This window comes from Vulpes lagopus, chromosome 6 (genome assembly GCF_018345385.1).
Source record: "Vulpes lagopus strain Blue_001 chromosome 6, ASM1834538v1, whole genome shotgun sequence".
Classification (NCBI taxonomy): Eukaryota; Metazoa; Chordata; class Mammalia; order Carnivora; family Canidae; genus Vulpes; species Vulpes lagopus.
Genome location: NC_054829.1, coordinates 60447731 through 60472828, shown reverse-complemented (window position 1 = coordinate 60472828; position 25098 = coordinate 60447731). Strand labels below are relative to the sequence as shown.

At 40.8% G+C, this 25098-nt stretch overlaps 1 protein-coding gene across 1 annotated transcript; it reads right to left on the bottom strand.

Annotated features, from left to right (window-relative positions):
- Positions 1-2253: 2253 nt before the first annotated feature.
- SPTSSA (serine palmitoyltransferase small subunit A) lies at positions 2254-24240 on the bottom strand. Its single transcript, XM_041760264.1, has 2 exons — positions 24035-24240; positions 2254-2515 (listed from the first exon to the last, which is right to left on the bottom strand). The coding sequence occupies exons 1-2, from the start codon at positions 24135-24137 to the stop codon at positions 2412-2414; spliced, it is 207 nt and encodes a 68-aa protein (XP_041616198.1). The 5' UTR covers positions 24138-24240; the 3' UTR covers positions 2254-2411.
- Positions 24241-25098: the final 858 nt, after the last annotated feature.

Below are 25098 nucleotides of genomic sequence, written 5' to 3'. Positions count from 1 at the left end.
CTTTTGCTTCCCAGCCACAATCATATTGTCTTTAAAGTTGTCCCATTATCATAAGATTCCTTCTTCCAACTGCCCAGAGGAGAGTGACCAACAACTAAGGCACCTTTTGGGCAGCTTGTTTCAATCCTACTTCTCACTACTCAGCCCCTAATCATTAATTAACAGGTAGGGGACTTATTCCCATAACCCACTCAATATTTGGGAAACAGCATTTACTACTGGATCACAGGCAGCTGTCTCCATCCTCAGTCTGGCCTGTGGGGCCATCACCCTTCCTCTTCCAGAGACCATGTCTCTGTCAGCAACTCATCCTCAGCTCCCTAACTGCCAAGAACCAGGAAGGGTTTGAGACTTTATCCTACCTATAAACTAACAAGTTAGTCTGGCACAGTTTTGAGGGTGCTGTCAGGAGACTTGAGATTCTAGGGCTGGACACAAGGGACCTTATTACTCATAGCAATAGCCAAAGTATCATTGTCTTGATCTGGTTCCCAAGCCCCAATTCCAACAGGACAATCAAAGGAAAGTCCAGGTGATATATATAAATGCAGGGAGTGACATTACAGGGAGGAACCCTGAGCCTAGGGAACCCAAATCTTTTATAGTGTCCTTTGCTCCAGAAGGAGACACTCTCTGTCTTCTAGGTCACTAAGTAAACTTGCCCTTTGTTCTAAAGGGAGACATCATTTCTTCTCTATCCTCTCTATCAGAATAAAGGCAATCCGTTACCTCTGTCTGGAAGACATATAGAAACATACAAAACTCATGGAGAACTGGCCAATAAACAGCTACTTATAAAAAGTAAAATGATTTCCAAATTCATTACTTATTAACAAATAGACCAGACTTGCATCAGGTGGTGGAGAGTACACTTTGCTGATAAGATTCAGATAGCAGACATCCGCTGTCAATGGTTCTGTATGGGGGGAGAGGGAGGTCCCTGGGGCAAAGTCAAATATGAGCATTAATTGAACAAATTCAAAGTTAATTGCTCATATTCATTAATTTGCTTGAATTCTGAACCTAATTACATATTATTTTCACCATCCCTATTTAATAGTGATGATATAAATTGACTCTTTGAAAATACCAAACTTTTATAAATTACTCCATACCTCTAGACTAGAAAACACTTCAAAAAGCTAGTCCTTAAAAGTTAGAGCCAAAAACACTTACATCTTTTAAAATAAACTTACTATGGGAGGCATGTTAAAATATGTCTAGTTTTTTTTAATTAGCAATACTTTTATGTTGAGAGACATGTTAAGATATACTTACTGCTCACTTGTCCACAGCAATCAGTTCAGAAATTTAAATACTAGATCAATATTTAACAATCAAGGAAAAAAAATATACTGTTACATCAACTGATTTTTCTTTGAATTTAATGAGTTTACGTCAAAAAATCAGGTAGTCATTTTACATTTAAGGAATAAAAATCTTTAAAAAAAAATACAAAGAGTGAAAGGATTTTAACCAAGTTTACATTTCTTTTTGCTATAGTTTTTAACAATTCATCTCATCTTATTGCAATGTGCAAATGCATTTGCAGCACCCATTACAATCATGAAACTAAATTTAAGGAAGTACATTGTTAATAATAACTCAAAGGAAACTGATTTACTTTCTACTAAAAACTCTGTGGCATATAAGCATTACATAATAATGCTATTTAACCACCTCTTGTCATAAGAATCATCACCAAAGTTTTCTGGAAATGAGTCCACATAAGAATTAAATATTTAAAAGGTGAAATGTTCCTTATTTTAACTTTAGCAAGATCTTCCTTTTTCATTGTTAAGAAATACTTTAATAGTGATAAGCAAAAGCTGTTAAGAGTAGAGTCTAGATAGCTAAAACTGTACTCCTGAGTTCAAACTTACAGATAAGTCTTTAGTAAATAGTTCTCAATAAAATATCCTCCCTCCCCATCCCCCTGCCCCAAATCTTGTATTGTTTCTTACAAAACTTTGGTCAAGAGTAGAAATATATCCAGGCAGATGTATGTGCCATACAATAGCAAGAACAGTAAAGCCCAACTAATGACTTTGGGTTTTAGAAATAGAAGGCAATTAAAATGTACTCAAAGTTACATTAAGAAAAGCTTTCACAGGGTAATATTGAAACAGTCACAAAGGTTAAGAAAATACTGATATCAAAGTACAAATGACTACAATGTTAAAATAGACAAAAACTACTATACAAGAGCCTCTTTTAAAATTAAAAATAAAGAACACAACACATGAGTCAGGATTATTTTCCTGTTCTACTCATGAATTTTAGTCTTTATATTCATAGGGTTGGTTATGTTGACATCTAGTAGAGTTTCTTATGACATCTGATGAGGTTTCATTCCAACATCAAAGGGTGGTTCTTCCCTAAGGAGCCGCTCAATTCTGGTCACATCTTGGTCATTGTACTATTTCAAAGTAGTGCAGTATTGCCATGATGTGCTGAGGCATGAAGACATATCCTGTGTACAGTGCCATCCCCACGATGGAAACCAGCATGGAATCTGAGTTGTAGTTAAGGAAACAAGTTACTTTTTCTTAATTTATTCAAAAGTAAATCCCCACATTTTTTCAACTGCTTTATGTTGAAGTACCCATTCACTTAATACTTTCTCATATGTCAAGAACTCATCATTATAGCCACTAATATTAACTATGCCTGGCACCTTCCAAGATAGGTACCTGTTTGTTACTTTCCTTATTATACTTCGAAACATCAGACAGCTTAAAATGAAGCATAGAAAGTGACACTGTTCAACCTAAGAAACAGCAATAAAAATAAAATTGTATGTAATGACTTCAAAAGGTCTACTAACTTCAATAATAATGTATGGGGGGAAAAAGAATGCATGATCCAAGAATGTTTAGATTATTTAGATGATTTGGCTAAAAGCACCAGCTTTTAGAATCTGAGCTAAAATCAATCATACACTTAATGACATATAAGCTGACAGTACCTACTACTATTAAACATTTATTACTATTATCACTAAACTTTACAACATCAAATAAAAGTCATCTTGACAACCTAAACAATAAATATTTGTATTGTGTTCCTTTTTCCTCATTCCAAAGGAACTAAAATGGTGTACATGCAAATCAGCAAGGGGCCCACTTCTTGGGCCACACAAAATACTGCTAATGAAAAGTCCATAAAATCTAAGGGCTTTCTGCTTTGCTATCGTGTCGCTATGTTCAAAGGAAGAACTGCTCCTGAACTGGGACCACATTTTATTAATTCATTCATTCATATTCTCTCTCTCTCCCCTGTCCCTGCTCCTATCTTTCACGCCTTTCAGCTCTACATACTAGTAGTTCTACAATGTGACATTCCTTCACGAGAAGATAGGGTTTAAATAAACAATGTGCTTACTACCAACTAATATTTGTATAACAGTTCAGTTGACAAATCTCTTTTATGCTATCTTGCTTGACCCTAACAGCTTTCCTGTGAAATGTTTATCATGACCATTACTCATCTGAGCCTGACAAACCACTGAGTGACTTGACCGGGGCCCTACAAGAAGCTATCTCTGGAGCCAGAGCACAAACTGAAGCCATCTGACTTAAACCTTCAATTCATTCTCCTCATCCAGCAAACATGGATGAAAGTCTCCCATAATCATTTTTTAAATTTACTTTTTAGCCTCCCTTAATCCAGTTCTTTCTAAAACTACCACCTTCTATTTACCTCTTAATTTCTCTAAACACACACACACACACACACACACCACCACCACCACCACCACCACCACCACCACCACCACCACCACCACTTACTGTTTCCATATTCTTGCCTATCACCCACGCGACCATCTAAATCCTACCCCTGCAGGCTACTGACACTGTTCTCAGGTCACCAACAGCCACCTATCAAAACCAATGGCTGAACTGACAGGTTGAGTCCTTCCTCCTCAAAACTCTTCCCACTCAGAGCTAAGAAGGTACTTTTCTCTATGACTCTCCTCTGATTTCTCTCACCATTTTCCTGTGTCACCAGCTCTTTTTCCCCTCTCTCTGTCCCTCATACATAAGATAATTAGAGTGAATTTTGTACTTTTGTCCCAAACACCCACTCCACCCCTTTTCCTAGTATAGTAGTCATGCTCTTTAGATGGGCCTAACCTAACCCATCTCCAGCCTGGACTGATCTTCACCAATTAGAAAACCCTTCTCTTGGTCACAATGCCCACCCTCAAAACTGATCAATCAGCTCAAAGTTTAGAATTTATACCAGGAATTAAGGAACACAGATTCTCTCCTAAAAACACAGCTTGCTGATGAAATCCTGGAATCACAAGATTCACTTTGCCCCCATGAGGAAAGCAAAATTTAGAACGAAGCTGACCCATGAAGGTGATGGAACAAAAATAATCACAGAAAAATGGAGCCAGAAACCTCACCAAAACACCTGAAACCCACCCTACTACTGGATTTTCAGATACAGAAGTCAATAAACTCCCTTTACTCTTAAACTGGTTTTATATTTTGTTATACTTGTAGCTGAAAGCATTATTTAAATAAAATGGAATCCCCAAAGTTTTGTCTTCGGCCCTACAAACTCTTACAGCCTAAACAATCACTTTAATGTTGTTTACCTGAAACCACCTTCTGTACTGCAAACAAGTATTTCCTACAACTTATTAAACATTTTTACCGGGATCCCTGGGTGGCGCAGCGGTTTGGCGCCTGCCTTTGGCCCAGGGCGCGATCCTGGAGACCGGGGATCGAATCCCACGTCGGGCTCCCGGTGCATGGAGCCTGCTTCTCCCTCTGCCTGTGTCTCTGCCTCTCTCTCTCTCTCTCTCTCTCTCTCTCTGTGACTATCATAAATAAATAAAAATTAAAAAAAAAAAACTAAAAAAAATAAAAATAAAAAAATAAACATTTTTACCTATGACATTCCTGAGGTACTATAAATTCAAGAGAGCCAAGACCGAACTCATTAACTTCCTCCAAAACTACCTCTTTCTATGAGTCCTATTTTTTCCACTATTTGAAATAGTTGATATAACTATTAACTATTTGCCTAGTCACTCAAACTAGAAACTCCTTTGATTCCTCCTCCACAGATTCCAATTATCTAAGACTTCTCAGTTCTTCCCAACCCCTACGAATGACTTTTATATCTCATGTTCCCCTACCCTAATCTATGATAAATGAGTGAGGTATTTATCATTCCATAATTGTGTCAAAGCTCCCACTGTAGGCCTCTAGCCACTTCCACGCCACTCTACTAAGCAGTCCTTTTAGGGATCTGGGTGGCTCAGTCAGTTAAGCATCTGTCTTGGGCTCAGGCTGTGATCCCAGAGTTCTGGGATCAAGCTCCACATCAGACTCCCTGCTCAGTGGGGATTCTGCTTCTCCCTCTCCCTCTGCTTGTGCTATCAAATAAATAAATAAAACCTTTTAAAGATAAAATAAAGTGATTCTTTTAAAATACATTAGGTGGGGCACTGGGTGGCTCAGTCAGTTGGGCATCTGCCTTTGGCTCAGGTCATGATCCTGGAGTCCCAGGATCAAGCCCACATCGGGCTCCCTGCTCAGCAGAGATCTTACTTTACCCTCCTTCTCTGCTCCCCTTCCACCCCCGCCCCCTACTTCTGCTCATGCTCTCTCTCACTCTTGCTCACCCTCTTTCTCTCAAATAAATAAAATCTTTTAAAATAATAAAATAAAATAAAATAAAATACATTAGGCTTCCCAATGCTACAGGATAGCACTTTGAATTCTAAGCCAAACATCCAAGAACCTTTCTAATCTAGTCCAAAGTACCAGTCTTGAGTTGGAGTCCCTAGAAATAGACCGAAATTGAGAGACTGGGGCAGGGATTCTTGTACAAGTTATTCTTGAGAGAGTTTTAGCAGAAGAGGAGTAAGTAGAGCAGAACTGAGCAAGGAGGAAAAGCTAAGTAGGTTGAGGGGCTCAGCTCCCACAGGATTCTCTGGAGCATGAATCATACCACATGTTGGTTTTGCTTTGAAGCAAGAGGCCTGACTTTCTATATCTCTTTATCTGTCAATCATTGGCTGTAGAAGTGAGTGAGAAAAACCCACCTGGGTAAGACAGCTGCCTTGGCCAAGGCTAATACTCTGAAGAAGGGGACAGCTAGAAGGGATTAGCAGACAACAGCTGGGGGAGAGATATATCAGCTAGTATAGAGGGTTGAGGTGGAGACCAAGAACATCACCACTATGCTACTTTCCCCTGACATTCCAAACAATTCCAAATAATTCCCTCCCCTGACAAACACATCCTACTCACAGCCATAATATGTCTCAGAAAACAAGGCTTTATATTTTCATACTGCTCTGCTTTTGCTTATGGTTTAATAATAATATGAATAAGAATAATAGTAGTAATAGCAAATTTCATTCTGTGAATGTCCCCTGTGTTAAATCCTTCAGCAAGTTCAAGTAATCTTGAATCTCAAAATCAGAGTAAGCAATGGAGCCAATTCCAAATCAAATCAATCAAATCAATCACATCAAAAATCTGTGTTCTTAACCATTATGCATATAATGCCTTTCTATATGTGAAAAATCTTATTCCATCTAATAAAATCCAATCATTCTTAGAGCCTGGTTTGTAGTTATCCTCTCTCATCTGAGGCCTTTCCTAGCTTTCATATTTTTCCCATTCTTACTCCCAGCTTCCTGGCCCTACTGCTCATAAAGCTCTTTCTTCATATAATTTGGCACTTATCACCTGACATTGCCTATTCTTTTATATATTTATCTCATCCAGATTTTCAACTTCTTGAGTATGGGAACAATGTCTTCTACAATCTCCAACATCTAACATAACACATGCTTAACATTTGATGAATAATGAAATTCCTCAAGAAACATTATTTGATTCTAGATTCACTGTGGCACTTTCTGCACATTTCACACACATTACTGTGATGAAAAGCTTCATAGTGACTACAGAAAAGAAAAATAAGATCTATTTCTAGGCGATATTGTATTTTCAGAATGTTTATGTTTTTTACACTTTTATTTTCAAGTCTTACAAATGTACACACCAGGGCGTCTGGGTGGCTCAGTGAGTTGAACATCTGACTCTTGATTTCAGCTCAGGTCATGATCTCTGGGTCGTGGAATTGAGCCCCAAGTCTGGCTCTGTGCTCAGCTGAGAATCTGTTAGAGATTCTTTCTCTCCTCTCCCTCAGCCCCTCCCCCCATTGCTCTACCAAGTAAATAAATAAATCTTTAAAAAATAAGCAAATGAAATGATAAAGATTTTCAAATCATTGGCTCAAATTCAACTCAACTAGGAAGTGATTAGTAAAAACAGCCATTTGAATGATATTACGTACTCTTTATGGCACTATAATTCTTTAATTTAGTATAGAGAATATATCAGTTAAGAAACATGTATAAATTACCTTAACAGGTTACTCTACTGTAAGACAAGAAACTGAAACTTAAGCTCTATTTTGTGAATATAAAAGTGTCAAAATTTTAAATTCTTGTATGCACATAAAATTATGTTTTGCAAGTGAAACAAGAATTTACCAAATTTGAAAGGTGTTTTCCCTGATTAAAACATAAGGTAATAGAGGGGCACCTGGGTGGTCGGTTAAGCATCTGCCTTTGGCTCAGGTCATGATTCCCAGGTCCTGAGACTGAGCCCCGCACTGGGCTCCCCGTTCAGCGGGGAGTCTGCTCTTCCCCCTGCCCCTTCTCCTGCTTGTGCTCTCTCTTGCTCACTCTCAGATAAATAAATAAAATCTTATTTAAAAATCATAAGGTACTAGAGTTCATAACTTTTTACAACACTATGCTATGATGCATATATATGTGGAATAAAAGCAGTAGGAAATAAATTATAATTATATATATTAAATTCAGGATGGTTATTTGGTGAGGTGAAATGGGGAAGAGGAAGAAAGGAGTAACTAAGAAAGGGCATAAATGGAACTTCAAATGTATTAGTAATGCTGTTCTTCACCTAGTTGGTAGTATATGCTCATTCACTATATTACCCTTTAAGGAGTTTTTGTATGCCTAAACAGTCTATAGCTTTTTTAGATCCCCTATAAAGGAAGGGGATCCCTGGGCAGCTCAGCAGTTTGGTGCCTGCCGTCAGCCCAGGGCGAGATCCTGGAGTCCCGGGATCGAGTCCTACATCGGGCTCCCTGCATGGAGCCTGCTTCTCCTGTCTGTGTCTCTGCCTGTGTGTGTGTGTGTGTGTGTGTGTGTGTCTCATGAGTAAATAAATAAAATCTTAAAAAAAAAAAAAAAGAACTGTAAAGGAAAATGAAACTACATACAGTACTAGACTAACAATTGTCTTGTGTGAAGGATTTTTCCCCTTCACAAAATTTGAGTTAGAGACCACTGAGTCTAATTTGTTACCAGGAAATAAATAGAAAATCTCAGCTCTTAGAAATAGAATAAACAATTCTTTTTTTAATTTTTTTTTATTATTTATTTATGATAGTCACACAGAAAGAGAGAGAGGGGCAGAGACATAGGCAGAGGGAGAAGCAGGCTCCATGCATCGGGAGCCTGACGTGGGATTCAATCCCGGGTCTCTAGGATCATGCCCTGGGCCAAAGGCAGGCGCTAAACCACTGCGCCACCCAGGGATCCCAGAATAAACAATTCTGATTCTGGCCAAGACAAACAGAAAATTATTGAAAGTCACTTGAACCTAGATGCAAAAATGCCAATTTATAAGCTGCCCAAAAAGTGCCCAGAGCCACTTATTAAATTTAGCTTTCATCCTGTGTCTCACCAAGAAATGTTTCTATATTCTGAACCCATTTCTCAAAATTATTTCCAGAATCACAATAATTAAATAAACCTCTAACAGTAAATTTTCTGGATAATTAAATGTCAAAATTATTCCAAAAAAAAATATCTTAAAGTTCTGAAACATAAGAAAATATTTAAAAGCAACTTGTACAGTGACACTCATACTAGGTACATAAACAATGGGACCATGAGGAACATCTACTCGCCTTAATAATCACCTTTTTAAAAAATGCAAAAAGAAGGCACCTGTTCTAAGTAGCTTTCTAGGGGCACCTGGGTGGCTCAGTTGGTTAAGCGTCTGTCTTCGGCTCAGGTCATGATCCCAGGGTCCTGGTATTGAGCCTCACATTGGGCTTCCTACTTGGCAGAGTCTGCTTCTCCTTCTCCTCCCTGACTGTGCTGTCACTATCTCTGTCTCTCTCAGATAAATGAATAAAATCTTTTTAAAAAAAAATTGCTGGGGAAGCCCGGGTGGCTCAGTGGTTTAGCACTGCCTTCAGCCTGGAGACCAGAGATCGAGTCCCACATCAGGCTCCCTGCATGGAGCCTGCTTATTAACTCTCTTCTCTGTGTCTCTGTCTCTTTCTGCCTCTCTCTCTGTGTGTGTCTCTCATGAATAAATAAATAAAATCTTTTTTAAAAATTGCCTAAAAGTAGCTTTCTACAATTTCTACAATGCAATTTAAGCAATGTAGTTGGAATAGCTCTCACGTAACTGAGTTGAATATTCCCTGAGAATATGCTTGACATCACTTAAAATGGTAGTTTTATTGACATTCTTAGGCACTGGTTTTACTGTGACATTTGCAAGATTAGGGAACATGTGACATTCATCTCCTTAGAAGTATTCTCACAAACTGAACTAAACATATACCACTTGGAGTATACTACCTATAATTTGCTATCTGGTATCTGAGTGGATTTCTCAATCCGTTGCATTCTTTAACACACCTCTCAAAGTTTCAAGAATCCTTCACACACTATGAAGTACAAGTAATGGGTACTGGAAACATCACGGCCCTGGAGGAGACCTGGGTCTGAGCTGTGACTCAGATTCCCTGATTGTGTCAAAAAATCTCCGATCACTAGTCTCCTTACCCATAAAAAAAGGACACACATGACCTACCTGTTAGGGCTGATGTGAGAATTTTGGACAAATCCATTGGGCAACAAAAGGCAATATAGTCCTTATTAAAACTATTGTTAGAGGGCTCAGGCATTTAACATCATGACTTAGACAATGCTTGGGAATTGCCTAAGGTCACTCCACTACTAATTTGTTATTAATTTATAGTGCAATTCTGGGACATCACAGCCCCTCTGGAACCAAGTTTTTTCTCCATAAAATGAGGCCACTTCCTACATTAACATTTTAGGATCCTACTTGCATGGGGAGGGCACTTAGGCACCACCTCTCAATCACTCTTAATGTAATTTTCCGTTTCACACACGCAGAAAAAAATGTAAACAAATCAATGTTTTATAACACATACATTGGAAGGTAATACACAATATACCTATTAGTAGCTGTACACAAATTAACCTGGTTGACATTCTAGAGAGGGCTACATGATTTGCGAAGTATAGAATAAAGTTAGTGAAATCTAGAGTATAACAACAACAAAAAAACTCAAAAAATTAAAAAATTGTCTCGTATGTTTATAACTGTCTCTACCACTGAATTTTAAGTGCTTAAGAGTGAGAGAGCCTTGGCTCAGCTGCTCCTTTGCTTCCAGCTGTGGTGCATTGCTAGATAAAGCAGGTACTTCATAAATCATTCAAAAACTGAGGAGATAATGTGCCAGGATATGTGCAGGCACTGAAGATAAACGTTTGTTCAAGGACTGAATGAACAATCAGAGGTTATTTATAACCTGGATGTAACATAAATATTTTATGGCTTCAGTGCATTTAAGAGCAAATGAATTTGAAAGCAAATGTGAAACCATATTTCTGCATGTTGTTTGCTGTTTCTTTAACAGGGATCCCCAACTAATCATAAGCTGATAAGTTTCTAGCTAAATAGGAAAAAATAAAGATTTCTTTTACTCATACAAGGACCATCCCCCAACATTTTTCCCAGCAACTTAAAAAAAAAAAAAAAGCCTGATAACAAAGAGAGGAAATGCTTTAAAGATAAGTACAATACATCAGAAGCAAGACCACAGTAACTTAACACTTTCCAACCCAACCAGTAACTGCACTATCACTGCCTACCTTACTAACCTAGTAAACTCCAAGACTTTGGGGAAATCAAAAGTAGTTTCTCAATGGGAAAAGGCCACGGACCTTTGTTCCAGCAGGTATGACTTACACCTCATCACTAATCTAAATAATTCCAATGCTTTAAGTCTCTGATTGCACCGGTCACTCAGAAGACAAAGCTAAAATGTCACTTAAAACAATCCAGTCTTGGGATCCCTGAGTGGCGCAGCGGTTTGGCGCCTGCCTTTGGCCCAGAGCATGATCCTGAAGACCCGGGATCGAATCCCACGTCGGGCTCCCGGTGCATGGAGCCTGCTTCTCCCTCTGCCTGTGTCTCTGCCTCTCTCTCTCTCTCTCTCTCTCTCTCTGTGACTATCATAAATAAATAAAAAATTAAAAAAAAAATCCAGTCTTCTATCAGTCAAATTCCTTTTATAAAGTCAATTCTGAATGCTACTTTTATCCTTAGAAATACTCAAGAGTTCTAATAAATCTAATTTAAGGAATCATTATATAAAAAAAGAAAAATCATTTAATAAAGTATTATTGTAGGTTGTTTTGTGAAAAGCAATCAAAACTCCAAGTGAGGGATGCCTGGGTGGCTCACTTGGTTGAGCCTCTGCCTTTGGCTCTGGTCGTGATCTTGGGGTGCTGGGATCGAGCCCCACATAGGGCTCCTTGCTCAGTAGGGAGCCTTCTTTTCCCTCTCCCTGCTTGTGCACGCGCTCTCTCTCTCTCTCTCTCTCTCTGTCAGATAAATGAATAGGATCTTTAAAAACAAAACAAAACCCTAAGTGAAAACAATTGTCGACACTGAGTAATGCTCTAAAAAGGAAATCTTCCTTACTACTCTTGGGGTTTTTTAACCTTGACCTCAAAAAACTGGGGATCACCTTATATAACTCAACACCCAAAAAACAGGTAATGCAATTTAAAAATGGGCAGACGACATGCAGACATTTCTCCAAAAAAGACATACAGATGGCCAACAGACATATGAAAAGGTGCTCAACACCATTCATCATTGGGGAAATACATATCAAAACTACAAAGAGATATCACTTCACACCTGTCAGAATGGCTAAAATCAATAACACAAGAAACAACAAGTGTTGGTGAGGATGTGGAGAAATGAACCCTTGTGCACTGTTAGTGGGAGTGCAAACTGGTATAGCCACTATGGAAAAAAGTATGGAGAATCCTCAAAAAATTAAAAATAGAACTACCTTACGATACAGTAATTGCACTACTGCGAATTTACCCAAAAAATACAAAAACACTAATTCAAAGGGATACATGCACTCCTATAATTATTGCAGTATTATTTACAATGGCCAAATTATTGAAGCAGCCCAAGTGTCCATCGACAGATGAACAGATAAAGAAGGGGTGTGCGTGTGTGTGTCTAAATATGTATTTATACACATACACACACATATATATAATGGAATATTATTCAGCCATAAAAAAATAGAATGAAATCTTGCCATATGCAACATGGAGAGTATAATGATAAGTGAAATAAGCCTATCAGAGAAAGACAAATACTGGATGATTTCACTCATCTGTGGAATTTAAGAAATCAAATGAGCAAAGGAGAGAAACAAAAAAAGGGGAGAGAGATAAACCAAAAAAAGCAAACTCTTAACTACAGAGAACAAACTGATGGTTACCAGAGGACAGGTGGGGGGGGGGGGGGGAATGGGTAAAATAGATGATGGGAATTAACAAGTATTTATCCTGCACTGGGCGGCTCAGTCGATTGGCTGTCTTGGTTTCAGCTCAGGTCTGGTCTCAGGTCATGGGATCAAGCCCTGTGTCCAGCTCTGTGCTCAGAGCAGACTCTACTTGGGATTCTCTCTCCCTATCCATCAATCCCCACTTGTGCTCACACACATGCTCTCTCTCAATAAATAAATATATAAACAAAATCTTTTTTTTTTAAGATTTTGTTGTTTCTTTTTAAGATTTTATTTATTTATTCATGAGAGAGAGAGGCAGAGACATAGGCAGAGGGAGAAGCAGGCTTGGAACTCAATCCCAGGAACCCGGGATCATGCCCTGAGCAGAAGGGAGATGCTCAACTGCTGAAACACCCAGGCATCCCTATTTAGTTATTTGAGAGAGAGACAGAAAAAGGCACAAGCAGGGGGAGGGGGTAAAGGGAAAGAGAGAAACAGACTCCTTGCTGAGCAGGGAGTCTGGACCCTGAGATCAGGACATGAACTGAAAGCAGATGCATAACTGACTAAGCCACCTAGGCCCCCCTAAATAAACAAAATCTTAAAAAAACAAAAGAGTACATTTATTATGAGCACTGATTAATGTATAGACCTACTGAAGTACTCTACTGTACATCTGAAACGAATATAACTGTATGTTAACTATACTCAAATCTAAATAAAAAACTTAGTTAAAGGGGCACCTGGGTGGCTCAGGGGTTGAGCATCTGCTTCGGATCAGGGCATGATCCCAGGTCTGGGGATCGAGTCCCACATTGGGCTCCCTGTGAGGAGCCTGCTTCTTCCTCTCCCTATGTCTCTGCCTCTCTCTGTGTCTCTCATGAATAAATAAACAAAATCTAAAAAATAAAATAAAAACTCAGTTAAAAAAAATAAAAACTGGAGGTCATCATCAAGAGAAGTGTTAAGGAAGTATATTGTTACCAAACATATCAAGTATCTCTTGATACTTTTCTGATTACCTTAAATGAAACCAAGTGGAAGATACTGATACTGTTACAGTCGTGTATGTTAGCCAATTTGATATTTGTGGGTCATATTAAAGGACATCAGCATCAGAAGTTAATATTTAGCAAGCAAAACACATTCTCTGACCTTTCTGTAGTGTGTGGATTATACCAAAGCATAGAAATTGATTTTAGAAGCTACAACTTGATGACAAACTCTTTTAAAACTAAACAAAAAAAGCATGCTGCTGATACCAGCAATGATCATGTTCAACTCTGAATGGAAGTCCTAGAAATGGTTTCCAGCTCTGAGCCCAGAGACACCAAGGCTATGCATCACTGTGCACCTTTATAATTAAAGCGTCTTTTCATTTCATGCAGATCTGAAGTCCAAAGGTCAAAGGGGAAATATAATCTGTTCTGCTGTCATACATTTCTGGAACATCAGCTAGCTCACATCTGACCAGTATAGCTTAAGAGCCGCATTGTTTCATATGGTATTTTTCATAAATTAGGGGAGCCAGATTAGTGGGAGAAGAATTATACCCTTCTTCAAGAAACATCCTTTAGCTCAGTTGATGCTCAGGCAGGAATCCTTTGAGCTCCATAGTAAGAAAATTAAAAGTAAGCATCTGCACCCAGGCTCCCTCTCCAGAAAGGCATACCTCCAGGCCAACACAACTGTCAGCGGGTGGCAGGTTGCCCTGCCTCCTGCACCTCCTCAATGGCAGCCCACACCATCTGCACCACGTAAGCATTTCCAGTCAATTCTGTCCATGCATTTTTAATGTCCCCTGAGGCAGCCTCCAGACTGCTGGCCTAGACTATCCAAGTTATCCTCCAAGATGCCAATTATTGTTTTGGTTAGTGCTTGACTACTAAGTTGCATAGGTTTTGAGTGGTCTGCTCTACTGCTATTTTCCCATGAACCCCATTATTTGGGGATTTTTCAGGAACACATGGTGACCAAAATTCTTGTTTTAGTACTAATTCTACTTTTCATAGCTATTGATCATAAGTAATACCTTTCATCATTTCATAACTACTATTTTTAAGCATTCCATTTATGAAAAGTATATATGCTCTATTACATAGATCTTCTGGGACATATAGTTTTAATTATAAATTTGAACACTGGAGTTTTGTTGTTTTTTTTGAGTAAAAGAATCAATCTTTTATCTTTGCTCCTAAGTACCATAAATGTTACAACACTCAAAGCCTAGGGGTAGGTCACAAAGTCTTTAAGAATATGAAGTAGTGAATGGGACAACTGGCTGGCTCAGTCTGTAGAGCATGGGACTCGACCTCAGGGTCACACGTTCAAGCCCCATACTGGGCACAGAGCTTACTTAAAAAATAAATATATACATATATAGGACCCACAGTCCTTCTACTGACACATCACTGGTACCACATGCCAAAACACTGAGAATATCTATATGTGTTCTGTCCCCACTGCCAACCTGTTGGGACCTTCTCTGCCCATCCTGGCACAGACCACTCAGTTCTTGTGTAGCAGTTTTATTCATCTACCATCTTTCTTGAGAGCTATTAAAGAAAAACTTATAGTATCTTTTAAGAGTATAGATAGGGATAGTCTAACATTTTCACTTAGCCAACCAAGTAAAACAGGCTAGAGCAGCTGCCTTTGAACTAAAAGCATAGGAGCCTCAGACAGACAAGACTTTCCAGACAGTTAGGATGGGTTGAGAGGAAGGGCTTACACATTATCAGCTGCCACTGTACTCCCTCCTACAACTGACCTGAGAATTATGGTGACCTGCTAGCTCCCCTTCCCATACTGCTTACAACTCCATTTCTCCCACTCTACTTCCTGAGTCTTACAATTATGCATTTCCTCAGGGTGTGAAGTAACTTCTGCATCAGCAAACAAAGGAATAATAACTAACTTAAGTTGTACTTTATTTCATTCAGGTAAGAAACTCCTGGCACAGCTACCAGCCTCACCATCTACCCATCTAATAATTTGAATTCAGAAGTGAAACACCTTTCCAGTCTGGGCCTCACAGAATGACTCCCAACAAAAAAGAATGGTGAGAAGAAGGGCCTTTCTGCCATCAGTGGGGTAGTGGCCAGAGAATACACCATAACATTTACAAGTGCACCCATGGTGTGGGCTTTAAGAATCATGTCCTTCAGGCACTCAAAAAAAAAAAAAAAAAAATCTAGAAATTTGCCTAACGAAGATGGGAACTCCAGATATGCACATTGACATCAGGCTCAACAAAGTTGTGTGAGTCAAAGGAATGAGATATGTCCCAGAGCACACCCATGTGTGGTTGTCCAGAAAACGTAATGGGGATGAAGATGCACCAAACAAGCTTAATACATTGTTTACCTATGTACCTGTTACCACTTACAAAAATCTACAGCCAATATGGAGGAGAACTAACCAATGATTGTCAAAGTCATAAATTCAAGAAAAAAAAAAAAAGGAGGTAAAACGAGTAAAAGTGTTTATGTAACATTTATTTGAGCAGAAAAATGGCACTGAGCCTTTTCTGGCAGAAATTATGGTTGATTTTGCCTATTTGACTTCATGATGAGAACTGGCTTTGCCAGTTAGGTTATGTGACAAATATTGTTCAGAGAAAACATAGTTTTAAGGTTTCAATACAAATATACAATAATAAAATACACATAAGAAAACTAAGGAAATTGGGGATCCCTGGGTGGCTCGGCTGTTTGGCGCCTGCCTTCGGCCCAGGGCGTGATCCTTGGAGCCCCAGGATCAAGTCCCACATCAGGCTCCCTGCATGTGTCTCTGCCTCTCTCTCTCCCTCCGTGTGTCTCTCATGAATAAATAAAATCTTTAAAAAAAAAAACAAAAAAACAAAAAACTAAGGAAATTAAATCTTTGTAACTACTTAAATTTACTCTGAAATATTCCAGATGTTAACTTAAAGGAACAAGATAATATCTAGTAGAGTATGATTTTTGTTCTTGTAGGGGCTACAAACAAAAAGTCTGAATACCTCTGGCGTGGAGACTTGGAAGTATTAATTTATCAGTTAAAATTATTCTGACCTCTGCTTCCCCTCCCTTCAGCCTTCCCTTGTAACAGAGACTGCTTTCATTTCTACAAAAGGAAGTTCAAAAGGAAATGACACAAAATATAAAAGACTGAAGATATTAAGAAGAAATTCTTTTTTTTATTTTTCCATAAGTTTGAAGGCAATGTTTAGGTTATTCCAACATTATTCTGAAATCATATTTTGTTTGAAGGTACCTTGAGAAATCTTTCTAAAAGGCATTAAGCTGATTTGCTGTGAATATTTTTCTAGAAGTAACTTTCTCTGATGTTAAGAATTTTGCCTAATCATCAAACCACATGCTGATTTTTACTGGAACTCTATTTAAAGTGTCAAAGAATTCTGTGCGCACAAACATTTTCTTCAAAAGGCACTCATTAAGAAGAAAGTTATAGTAGAAGACTCTGGTGAATTAGGGTTTTTATGATAATTTCTTCTATTGAATAGCTCAGAGGAAGCTCTGCCAAAGACAGAGAAAGTGATCTAAAGTCCCCCCTGGCCAAAATATAGGGTTTTTCTTGATCAACTTTGTTTTGTTTGTTGTATTTATTTACAAAAACATGTTACATAGGAAATACACAGAAAGAAATACTAAGTTAATTATCACTACCTCCAAAAGTTGCATGGCAAAATTTATTCCTCAAACAACTCTCCACTGGCTTATAAAAGCTCTTATTTCGCCCAACCAGGCACTATTAAACACAGATATAGAGCATTCTCCAAGTTTTCACAGAATATTTCAGGAGAGATGCACAGAAAACTAGTGACACTGGTTGTCCTGATGTGGCTGGGGTGGAAAGAAGACTTTTACCATCTACCTTTTCGGCGTCTTTTGAGTTTTGGACCATGAGAATGTATAATCTATTTTTATTTACAATTTAAAAATTCATTTATTCTAAATTCTCAAATACTTTTTTACGTTGAGATGCAAAGAAAGTTCACAGTTCTAGCTGTAAACACTTGAGGACACGGCAAAAATCTAAGAAAATAAATTAGCTTAGCTGCTACTGAAATAGCACATACCATTAATTTTTTAATGCTGTTTCTCCATTACCATGCAAAGCCTACCGCAATCCAAAATACCTTCTACCCTTGCCTCCTCTCACCACCCTTAATCTATCCCGAACCCTGCAGCCAAAGTAAACCTTTTCAACTAAAAGTCAGATCGGATCACTCCTCTTTCAAAATCTTCTAAGAACATCCTTTTCAACTAAGATTAAAAGCCAAAGGGTGCCTGGGTGGCTTAGCAGGTTTAGTATGTGCCTTTGGCTCAGGTCATGATTTCGGAGTCCTGGGATGGAGCCCCTCATTTGGCTCCCGGCTCAGCGCAGAGTCTTCTTCCCTCTCCTGCCTCCTGCCCACCCCCGACCCCGTCAAATAAATAAAATCTCTAAACAACAACAACATCAGAAACAGCCAACTTCCAAACCTACCCTAAAAGTGTTTTAAAATCAGGTCTCTTGGGGCACCTGGGTGGATCAGTTGGTTGAGTGTCTGCCTTAGGCTCAAGTCATGATCTCAGGGTCCTAGGATAAAGCCCCACATCTGGCTTCCTGCTCAACGGGGAGTCTGCTACTCCCTCTCCTCCCAGCTTGTGCTTTGTCACTATCTGTCTTGCTCTCTCTCAAATAAATAAAATCTTTTTAAAAAATAAAAATAATAAAATGGAATCAGGTCTGATGAACAGAATTCAGTTTTTTTCTTTTTAAGATTTTATTCATTTATTCATGAGAGACACACAGAGAGAGAGGCAGAGACACAGGCAGAGGGAGAAGCAGGCTCCATGCAGGGAGCCCGACGTGGGATTCGATCCCGGGTCTCCAGGATCACACCCCATGCTGCAGGTAACGTTAAACCGCTGAGCCAACCCGGGCAGCCGCAGAATTCAGTTCTTGGAGAGAATCAGGTCTCTTTACCATTCCCAAATACTTCTGTGATTCCTTTGAAGTGACAAAATAATATATAAACATGTTTCTCAAGCACTAGTTGTGTGTGCAGTACTGTGGTTTAAAAAAATTATTTTCTTGGGATCCCTGGGTGGCGCAGCGGTTTGGCGCCTGCCTTTGGCCCAGGGCGCGATCCTGGAGACCCGGGATCGAATCCCACATCAGGCTCCCGGTGCATGGAGCCTGCTTCTCCCTCCGCCTGTGTCTCTGCCTCTCTCTCTCTCTCTCTCTCTCTATGACTATCATAAAAAAAAAAAAAAAAAAAAAAAAATTATTTTCTTGGGTGCCTGAGTGGTTCAGTCAGTTAACATCCAACACTTGATTTCAGCTCAGGTCATGATCTCAGGGTCATGAGATCAAGTCCCCCATGGGGCTCCCCTGTCAGTGCACAGTCTGTCTACTTGAGATTCTCTTCCTCTATCTTGGCCTCTGCCCCTACCCACACCCCCTAACTTGTGCCTGCTTGCTCTCGCTCTCTTAAAAAAAAAAAAAAAAAAAAAAATTTCCTTGAAGAAATACAGACTGTCTTTCAGGGGTAATCTAATTCCTAACACAAACCAAAAAAACTGCCCACAGTTTACTTAAAATAAATAGAAGTATAAAATGCCATGGAAACATAAGAAGACAGAGAAAGATAACAAATATAGCTCAGTGATTACAGAATAAAGCCTTTTTTAATTAAAAAAAAAAGGACTAACTTTTACTTATGCTTCAAATAATTTTAACAAGGTATTTTTAATTTTCCACACCTCTCCTCAACAGCATGGTTACAATGTTATTCCGTGAGGCACCACAGGGAGTATCTCACTGGTTACAAAACCCGTCTTCTCCTTTCCCAGTGAGGCTACCTGTAGGGAAAGGGAGCTTTAGAAACATGTTAAAACTACTCTGGAGAAGGAGCTCAGTGGATTTCAGTCAGCTGCAGTATTCATTATTACTCTGCACTCATTTGATTCATTTTATTGTTACCTTCTGTTTTAATCAGGAGTCCATCTCTTTTTCCTGCATGATAGAAACTATGTCTGCACATGGAAAAAGTTCAAATACTGGCTGACAAACCAAAGCTAATGTATCATTTCAAATGTGATTAACAGCAGGCAGATAATAAGAGAAAATTTAGGATATGAGCCCTAGCATGGAAGGATTTACAAAATGGGTTTTTAAATCTTATTGTTTCAAGAACCATTTACAGTGTGCCTGACTTGACACAGATGCATTTCCTTAAAAACATACTTAAAATTATTTTTTGCAACTCACAATTTCCTTACCTAGATAATTTCAAAAACCCTCATATTCAACTAGGATTGACCTTTCAATTGACAACAACTATCAAATTAACTTCTAGCTATTTGATATGGAGAAAGAGAAATAAATTCAGATGTTCAAAGACGTCCCTCTAGAAAATGTGGAGAAGTAGTTAATAGCAGGCTATCAGTGTTCTCTAAAACAGAGACAATTTATTAAAGGAGTTATAGCAGTGACGTGTAAACTAATGCAATTACCTTCTTCTAGAGTCTTGATCTAGGACTTCTAATTCAGAGACCATTTCTCAGGCAGCCAGACAAATTTCTCTTATATGAAATTTTAAGATGCTAGCAGTGATAAATGGATTCAATGTATTTTTTTAAGATTTTTATTTATTTATTTATTCATGAGAGACACAGAGAAGCAGAGACATACGCAGAAGGAGAAGTGGGCTCCCCACAGATAGCCTGACGCAGGACTCAATCCCAGGACCCCAGGATCACACCCTGAGCTGAAGGCAGATGCTCAACCACTGAGACACCCAGGAGTCCTTCAATGTATTTTTTTTTTTTTGTATTTTTAAGAAAGTATGTCTCAAAAAAAAAAAAAAAGAAAGAATGTCTCTTTCTAAAACCATGTAACTAGCCACAAAATTGTTCTATATGAAGCTTACAAATTATTAATGAATTTATGAAATTCAAACCACACAGTAATTAAATCTCCTAATGAGTGGGGAAAAATCCAACTTTCTCATTCAGTTCCTTCCTCCAACCTAGAATGAAGGTTCATCTCAAATCAATGTTCCAAACTATACAATAATTAAATGCCTGACTTTAACTCCAGAAGTTCAATTAGAATAATATAACAGCTGATAGTAATTTAAGATTGGCTTACGTCAAAAGGATTACATTTCTACCTTGGGTCAATTCAATCATGCAAGCTTTGATGTAAGATTTTTTTTTTTTTTTCACTCTTAGGTATAAAACCATAAGCATTGAGCACCCCAGGTGGCTCAGCAGTTTAGCGCCGCCTTCAGCCCAGGGCCTGATCCTGGAGACCAGGGATGGAGTCCCGCATCAGGCTCCCTGCAAGAAACCTGCTTCTCCCTCTGCCTTTGTCTCTGACTCTGTGTGTGTGTCTCTCATGAATTAATAAATTAAAAATCTTTAAAAAAAATTAAAACCATAGCATTCTATAGGACCCAATGCCAGTTGGTTTCAGTTCTTTTTTTTTTTTTAAGATTTTATTTATTTATTCATGAGAGACATAGAAAGAGAGGCAGAGACATAGGCAGAGGGAGAAGCGGACTCCCTGCAGGGAACCCTATGCAGTACTCTATCCCAGGACCCCAGGATCACACCCTGAGCCGAAGGCAGATGCTCAACCACTGAGCCACCCAGGTGCCCCCTCATTAGTTTCTTAAAAACAGAAATCACTTGGTTACATAAACCAATGAGAAGTTAAAAACTTCAAAGGGAAAAATCTACAAAAGCACTACATTTCAGTTCGTAATTTATTCCTCCATTCCCCCCAAAAGCCATTATCTAGGTTATTGACAGGATACTATTATTAATTGCAATATCATACCGAAAAACCTTAATATCACTGACACTGTAGCATGTATCCACATGCAAACAAAAGCTTTTTTTTTTTTAAGATTTTATTTATTTATTTGACAGAGAGCACAAGCACAGGGAGCAGCAGGAGAGGGAGAAGTAGGTTCCCTGCTGAGCAGGAAGCACAACATGGGGCTTAATCCCAAAACCCTGGAGTCATCTCCTGAGCTCAAGGCAGGTGCTTAACCAACTGAGCCACCCAGGCGCCCCTAAACAAAAGCTTTTAAGTGTGAAATCTTTAATAGACTCTGACAGAGGCTATACAGTCAACTTCTGACTTAAAGAGTGTCAATTTAGCACATTATTTAAATTCACTTTTAAGGGGCGCCTATGTGGCTCAGATGGTTAAGCATCTGCCTTGGCTCAGGTCATGATCTCCATCCTGGGATCCAGCCCCATGTTGAGACCCACATCAGGTTTCTGGCTCAGCAGGGAGACTGCTTCTCCCTCTCCTTCTGCCTTTTCCACCCTGCTCAAACTTGCTCTCTCTCTGTGTCAAATAAATAAACTCTTTTTTTTTTTAATTCATTTTTAAGATTGTTTTAACTGAGAGACACCTGGCTGGCTCAGTTGGAAGAGCACATGGCTCTTGATCTCAAGTTTGTGTGTTCGAGGCCCACATTCAGTTTAGATTGCTTAAGTAAATAAATACATAAACTTTCAAGGAAAAACAAAAAAGATGGGGCTCCTGGGTGGCTCAGTCTGTTAAGCATCCAACTCCTGATTTCAGCTCAGGTCATGATCTCAGGTTCTGCGATGGGCATGGAGCCTACTTAAGATTCTCTCTCCCTCTCCTTCTGCCCATTCCTCCCTCGTCCCTTAAAAAGATGATTTTAACTGAGTTAAGAAGTTTGTTGTTTTTCTTCTTTTAAAGATTTTATTTATTTATTCATGAGAGACAGAGAGACAGAGAGAGAGAGGCAGAGACTCAGGCAGAGGGAGAAGCAGGCTCCATGCAGGGACCCCGATGTGGGACTCAATCCCTGTACTCCAGGATCACGCCCCGGGCCAAAGGCAGGCACTAAACCTCTGAGCCATCCAGAGATCCCAAGTTTGTGCTTCCATATTTTAGTATACATTTTACAAGGATGACTTCATGAGCTCTGACCTATAGAACTTAGAATAAAACTAAACTGCAGCTACAAATAAATGGAGCCGGAAATCAGAACACATTTTACTTTCGGACTTTAAATCCAGAATATAAATTATGGTTCTTAAAAAGTTCTGGAAAGCTTTGGAACAAACAATAATAAAAAATAAATTTCCTCATAAGCAGCTTAAGATTCCTCCAAAGTGCTGAAACAAAAGACAGCTTTGAGTGCAATCTCAGGCTAGTTCAATACAAATAAACACATTTATTAATGCCTGGAATGAAACCATCTCAGTCACTCTACCTGAATGCAACAATGCGTTTGCAAAGCTGTTCTGAACTACTCCAAACTAAACCGCGTTGACAAGGAGGCGGTATAACATACAGGGTTGTCAAATCGCTGTTGCATACCTAAAACTAAAGTAACACTCTGTTAACTGTACTTCATTGTAAGAAAAGGAGATCTTGTATGAAGTAAGCGTGTTATGTGAAATATGTTTCATATTGGTCCCCAAATTTAAAAAAGAAAAAAAGAAGAAAGCTACAGCTCATTATCAGTATGTATCCTGCAAGAACAGCATCAAGGGATGTCAACACAGACAAATGAAGACACAAACATCACAGACTTCAGAAAGCCCACTTTCACGACCTTGCGTATTAAGTGAGGTTGTTACGAAGTTGGAGGAGTTAAGGTACAGATAAAGCGCTCAGCACAGCTGCCTGGCTCGTAGGGAACATTCAATAGTCATTAACAAGTATCCATCAGCTATCTATTAAAACACAGTTTTCTACAACTAACCACAAATTCCTTTCTGGGCTCGACTTCTACGGACTCTAAACACAGCACTTAATGCATAAAACACACTTTTTAAACTCCCCATCCCTGCAAACCAGAAAGGTACAACAGTTTTCAGAAACGATACTGGGATGTAACAAACACAAGTTCACATGATCAAAAGTCTGGTAAACCGGTTAGCATTCTCCTGAGGACCAAAGTCAGCTAACTCAGGGACAGTTAAAGGTCAAAGGCGTCCCAGCCGGGAGCGGTCTGCTCCTCTTACAAGGTCCCGGCCTCCCAAAGGCCAGGGGGCTGAACCACAGGCGGGCGCGGCCGCAGCGCGGGCAGGCGGGGACGTACCTGGTCACACATCGCCCCCGGGGATTTCCTCCAGCGGTGGAGCCGCTTCCACGTCGGCTCCAGCGACTCCCAGGCCCCCGCCCCGCCCGAGCCGCGCGGGAGCCGCTCGCCCCCCGACCTCCGCCCGGCGCCCCGCGCCCCGCGCCCCGCGCCCCCCGCCCCCGGCGCCTGGGCCCGGAGGATGCGGCCCGGCTCCAGCTCCCCGCCCCGGCCCCGGCCCCGGCCCCGGCCCCGGCCCCGGCCCCCGCGCCCGCGCCCGCGGCCTGGGCAGGATACTGAACACAGTCCGCTCCCAGGGCTCCAGCATGTAGAGCGCCGTGACCAGCAGATACTGGTAGTAGAACCAGGACATTTGCTTCCAGGCCCGCGCCAGCGCCATCCCCGCCACGCGCTTCCCTCGTTGAGGCGGAACGTCAGTCTGTCCGGCCGGCCTCCGGGGAGCGTCCTCCAGCCCCCGGCCGCCAGGCCCGCCCGCCCGCCAGCGCGCGCCTATTGGCGGGTCCGGCCCGGCGCGTCACCCGTGGGCACGCCCAGCCCCGCGCGCGCCCCGGCGGTCCGCCCCGGGCCCCGCCCGCCCCACGCTCATTGGCGGGTCCGCGGCCACGCGTCGCGCCCGCCCCCTGCCCGCTTGCGCCCGCCCCGGCCGCGCCCACGCGAGCCGGAGCACTGTGCGCGCGAGAGCGCCCCGCCGCGCCCTAGCAGCCGCGCCCGGCCCGGCCCGGCCCTCGCGGGGCGGGGAGCTAGTGGGCCCCGGGGTGGTCGGTACCTGCGGTCGGGGCCAGAAACGCTGGTCGGGGGCCTCCTGGGGGAAATCTGGCGCCCTGCCGGGCAGGGGAGCGCAGGGGAGTACCCGGGCGAACGTATTAGGTTCCTTACCTCGAGCAGTTTACGGGCTAGCGGGGGCACTAACCACACGAAGCAGGTAAAGCTGTGGCGGGTGCAGAGGGAGGATAAGGTGCTCCGACTGTGGGGAGACAAACGTCGCCCAGCCAACGAGGTCAGAGAAGGCGGCTCCGAAGAAGCGATGCCCACATCGATCGCCTCCTTCCTTCCTCCCCATCCATCGCGCGCGCACACACACACCCCCGCATGCACCTACATGCCCCATGCACTCCTTAACCTAAAGACAAAAGAGAGATTACCTTAAATATGTCTATCCGCATACCTCTGTTAGTGCCTAGAGGCACCCTACAGGTCAAGTCCAGGAAAAGGACTCAGATCTGGTGGGTTCTGTAGCCAACAGGCTGCTTGAGATCTGTCTGTGGGCTGACGGTACCTCCGGAAGATGCACTTTTAGATGTCCAGGTCTTCCCACTGGCAAATAGGCCAGCTTTACGGTA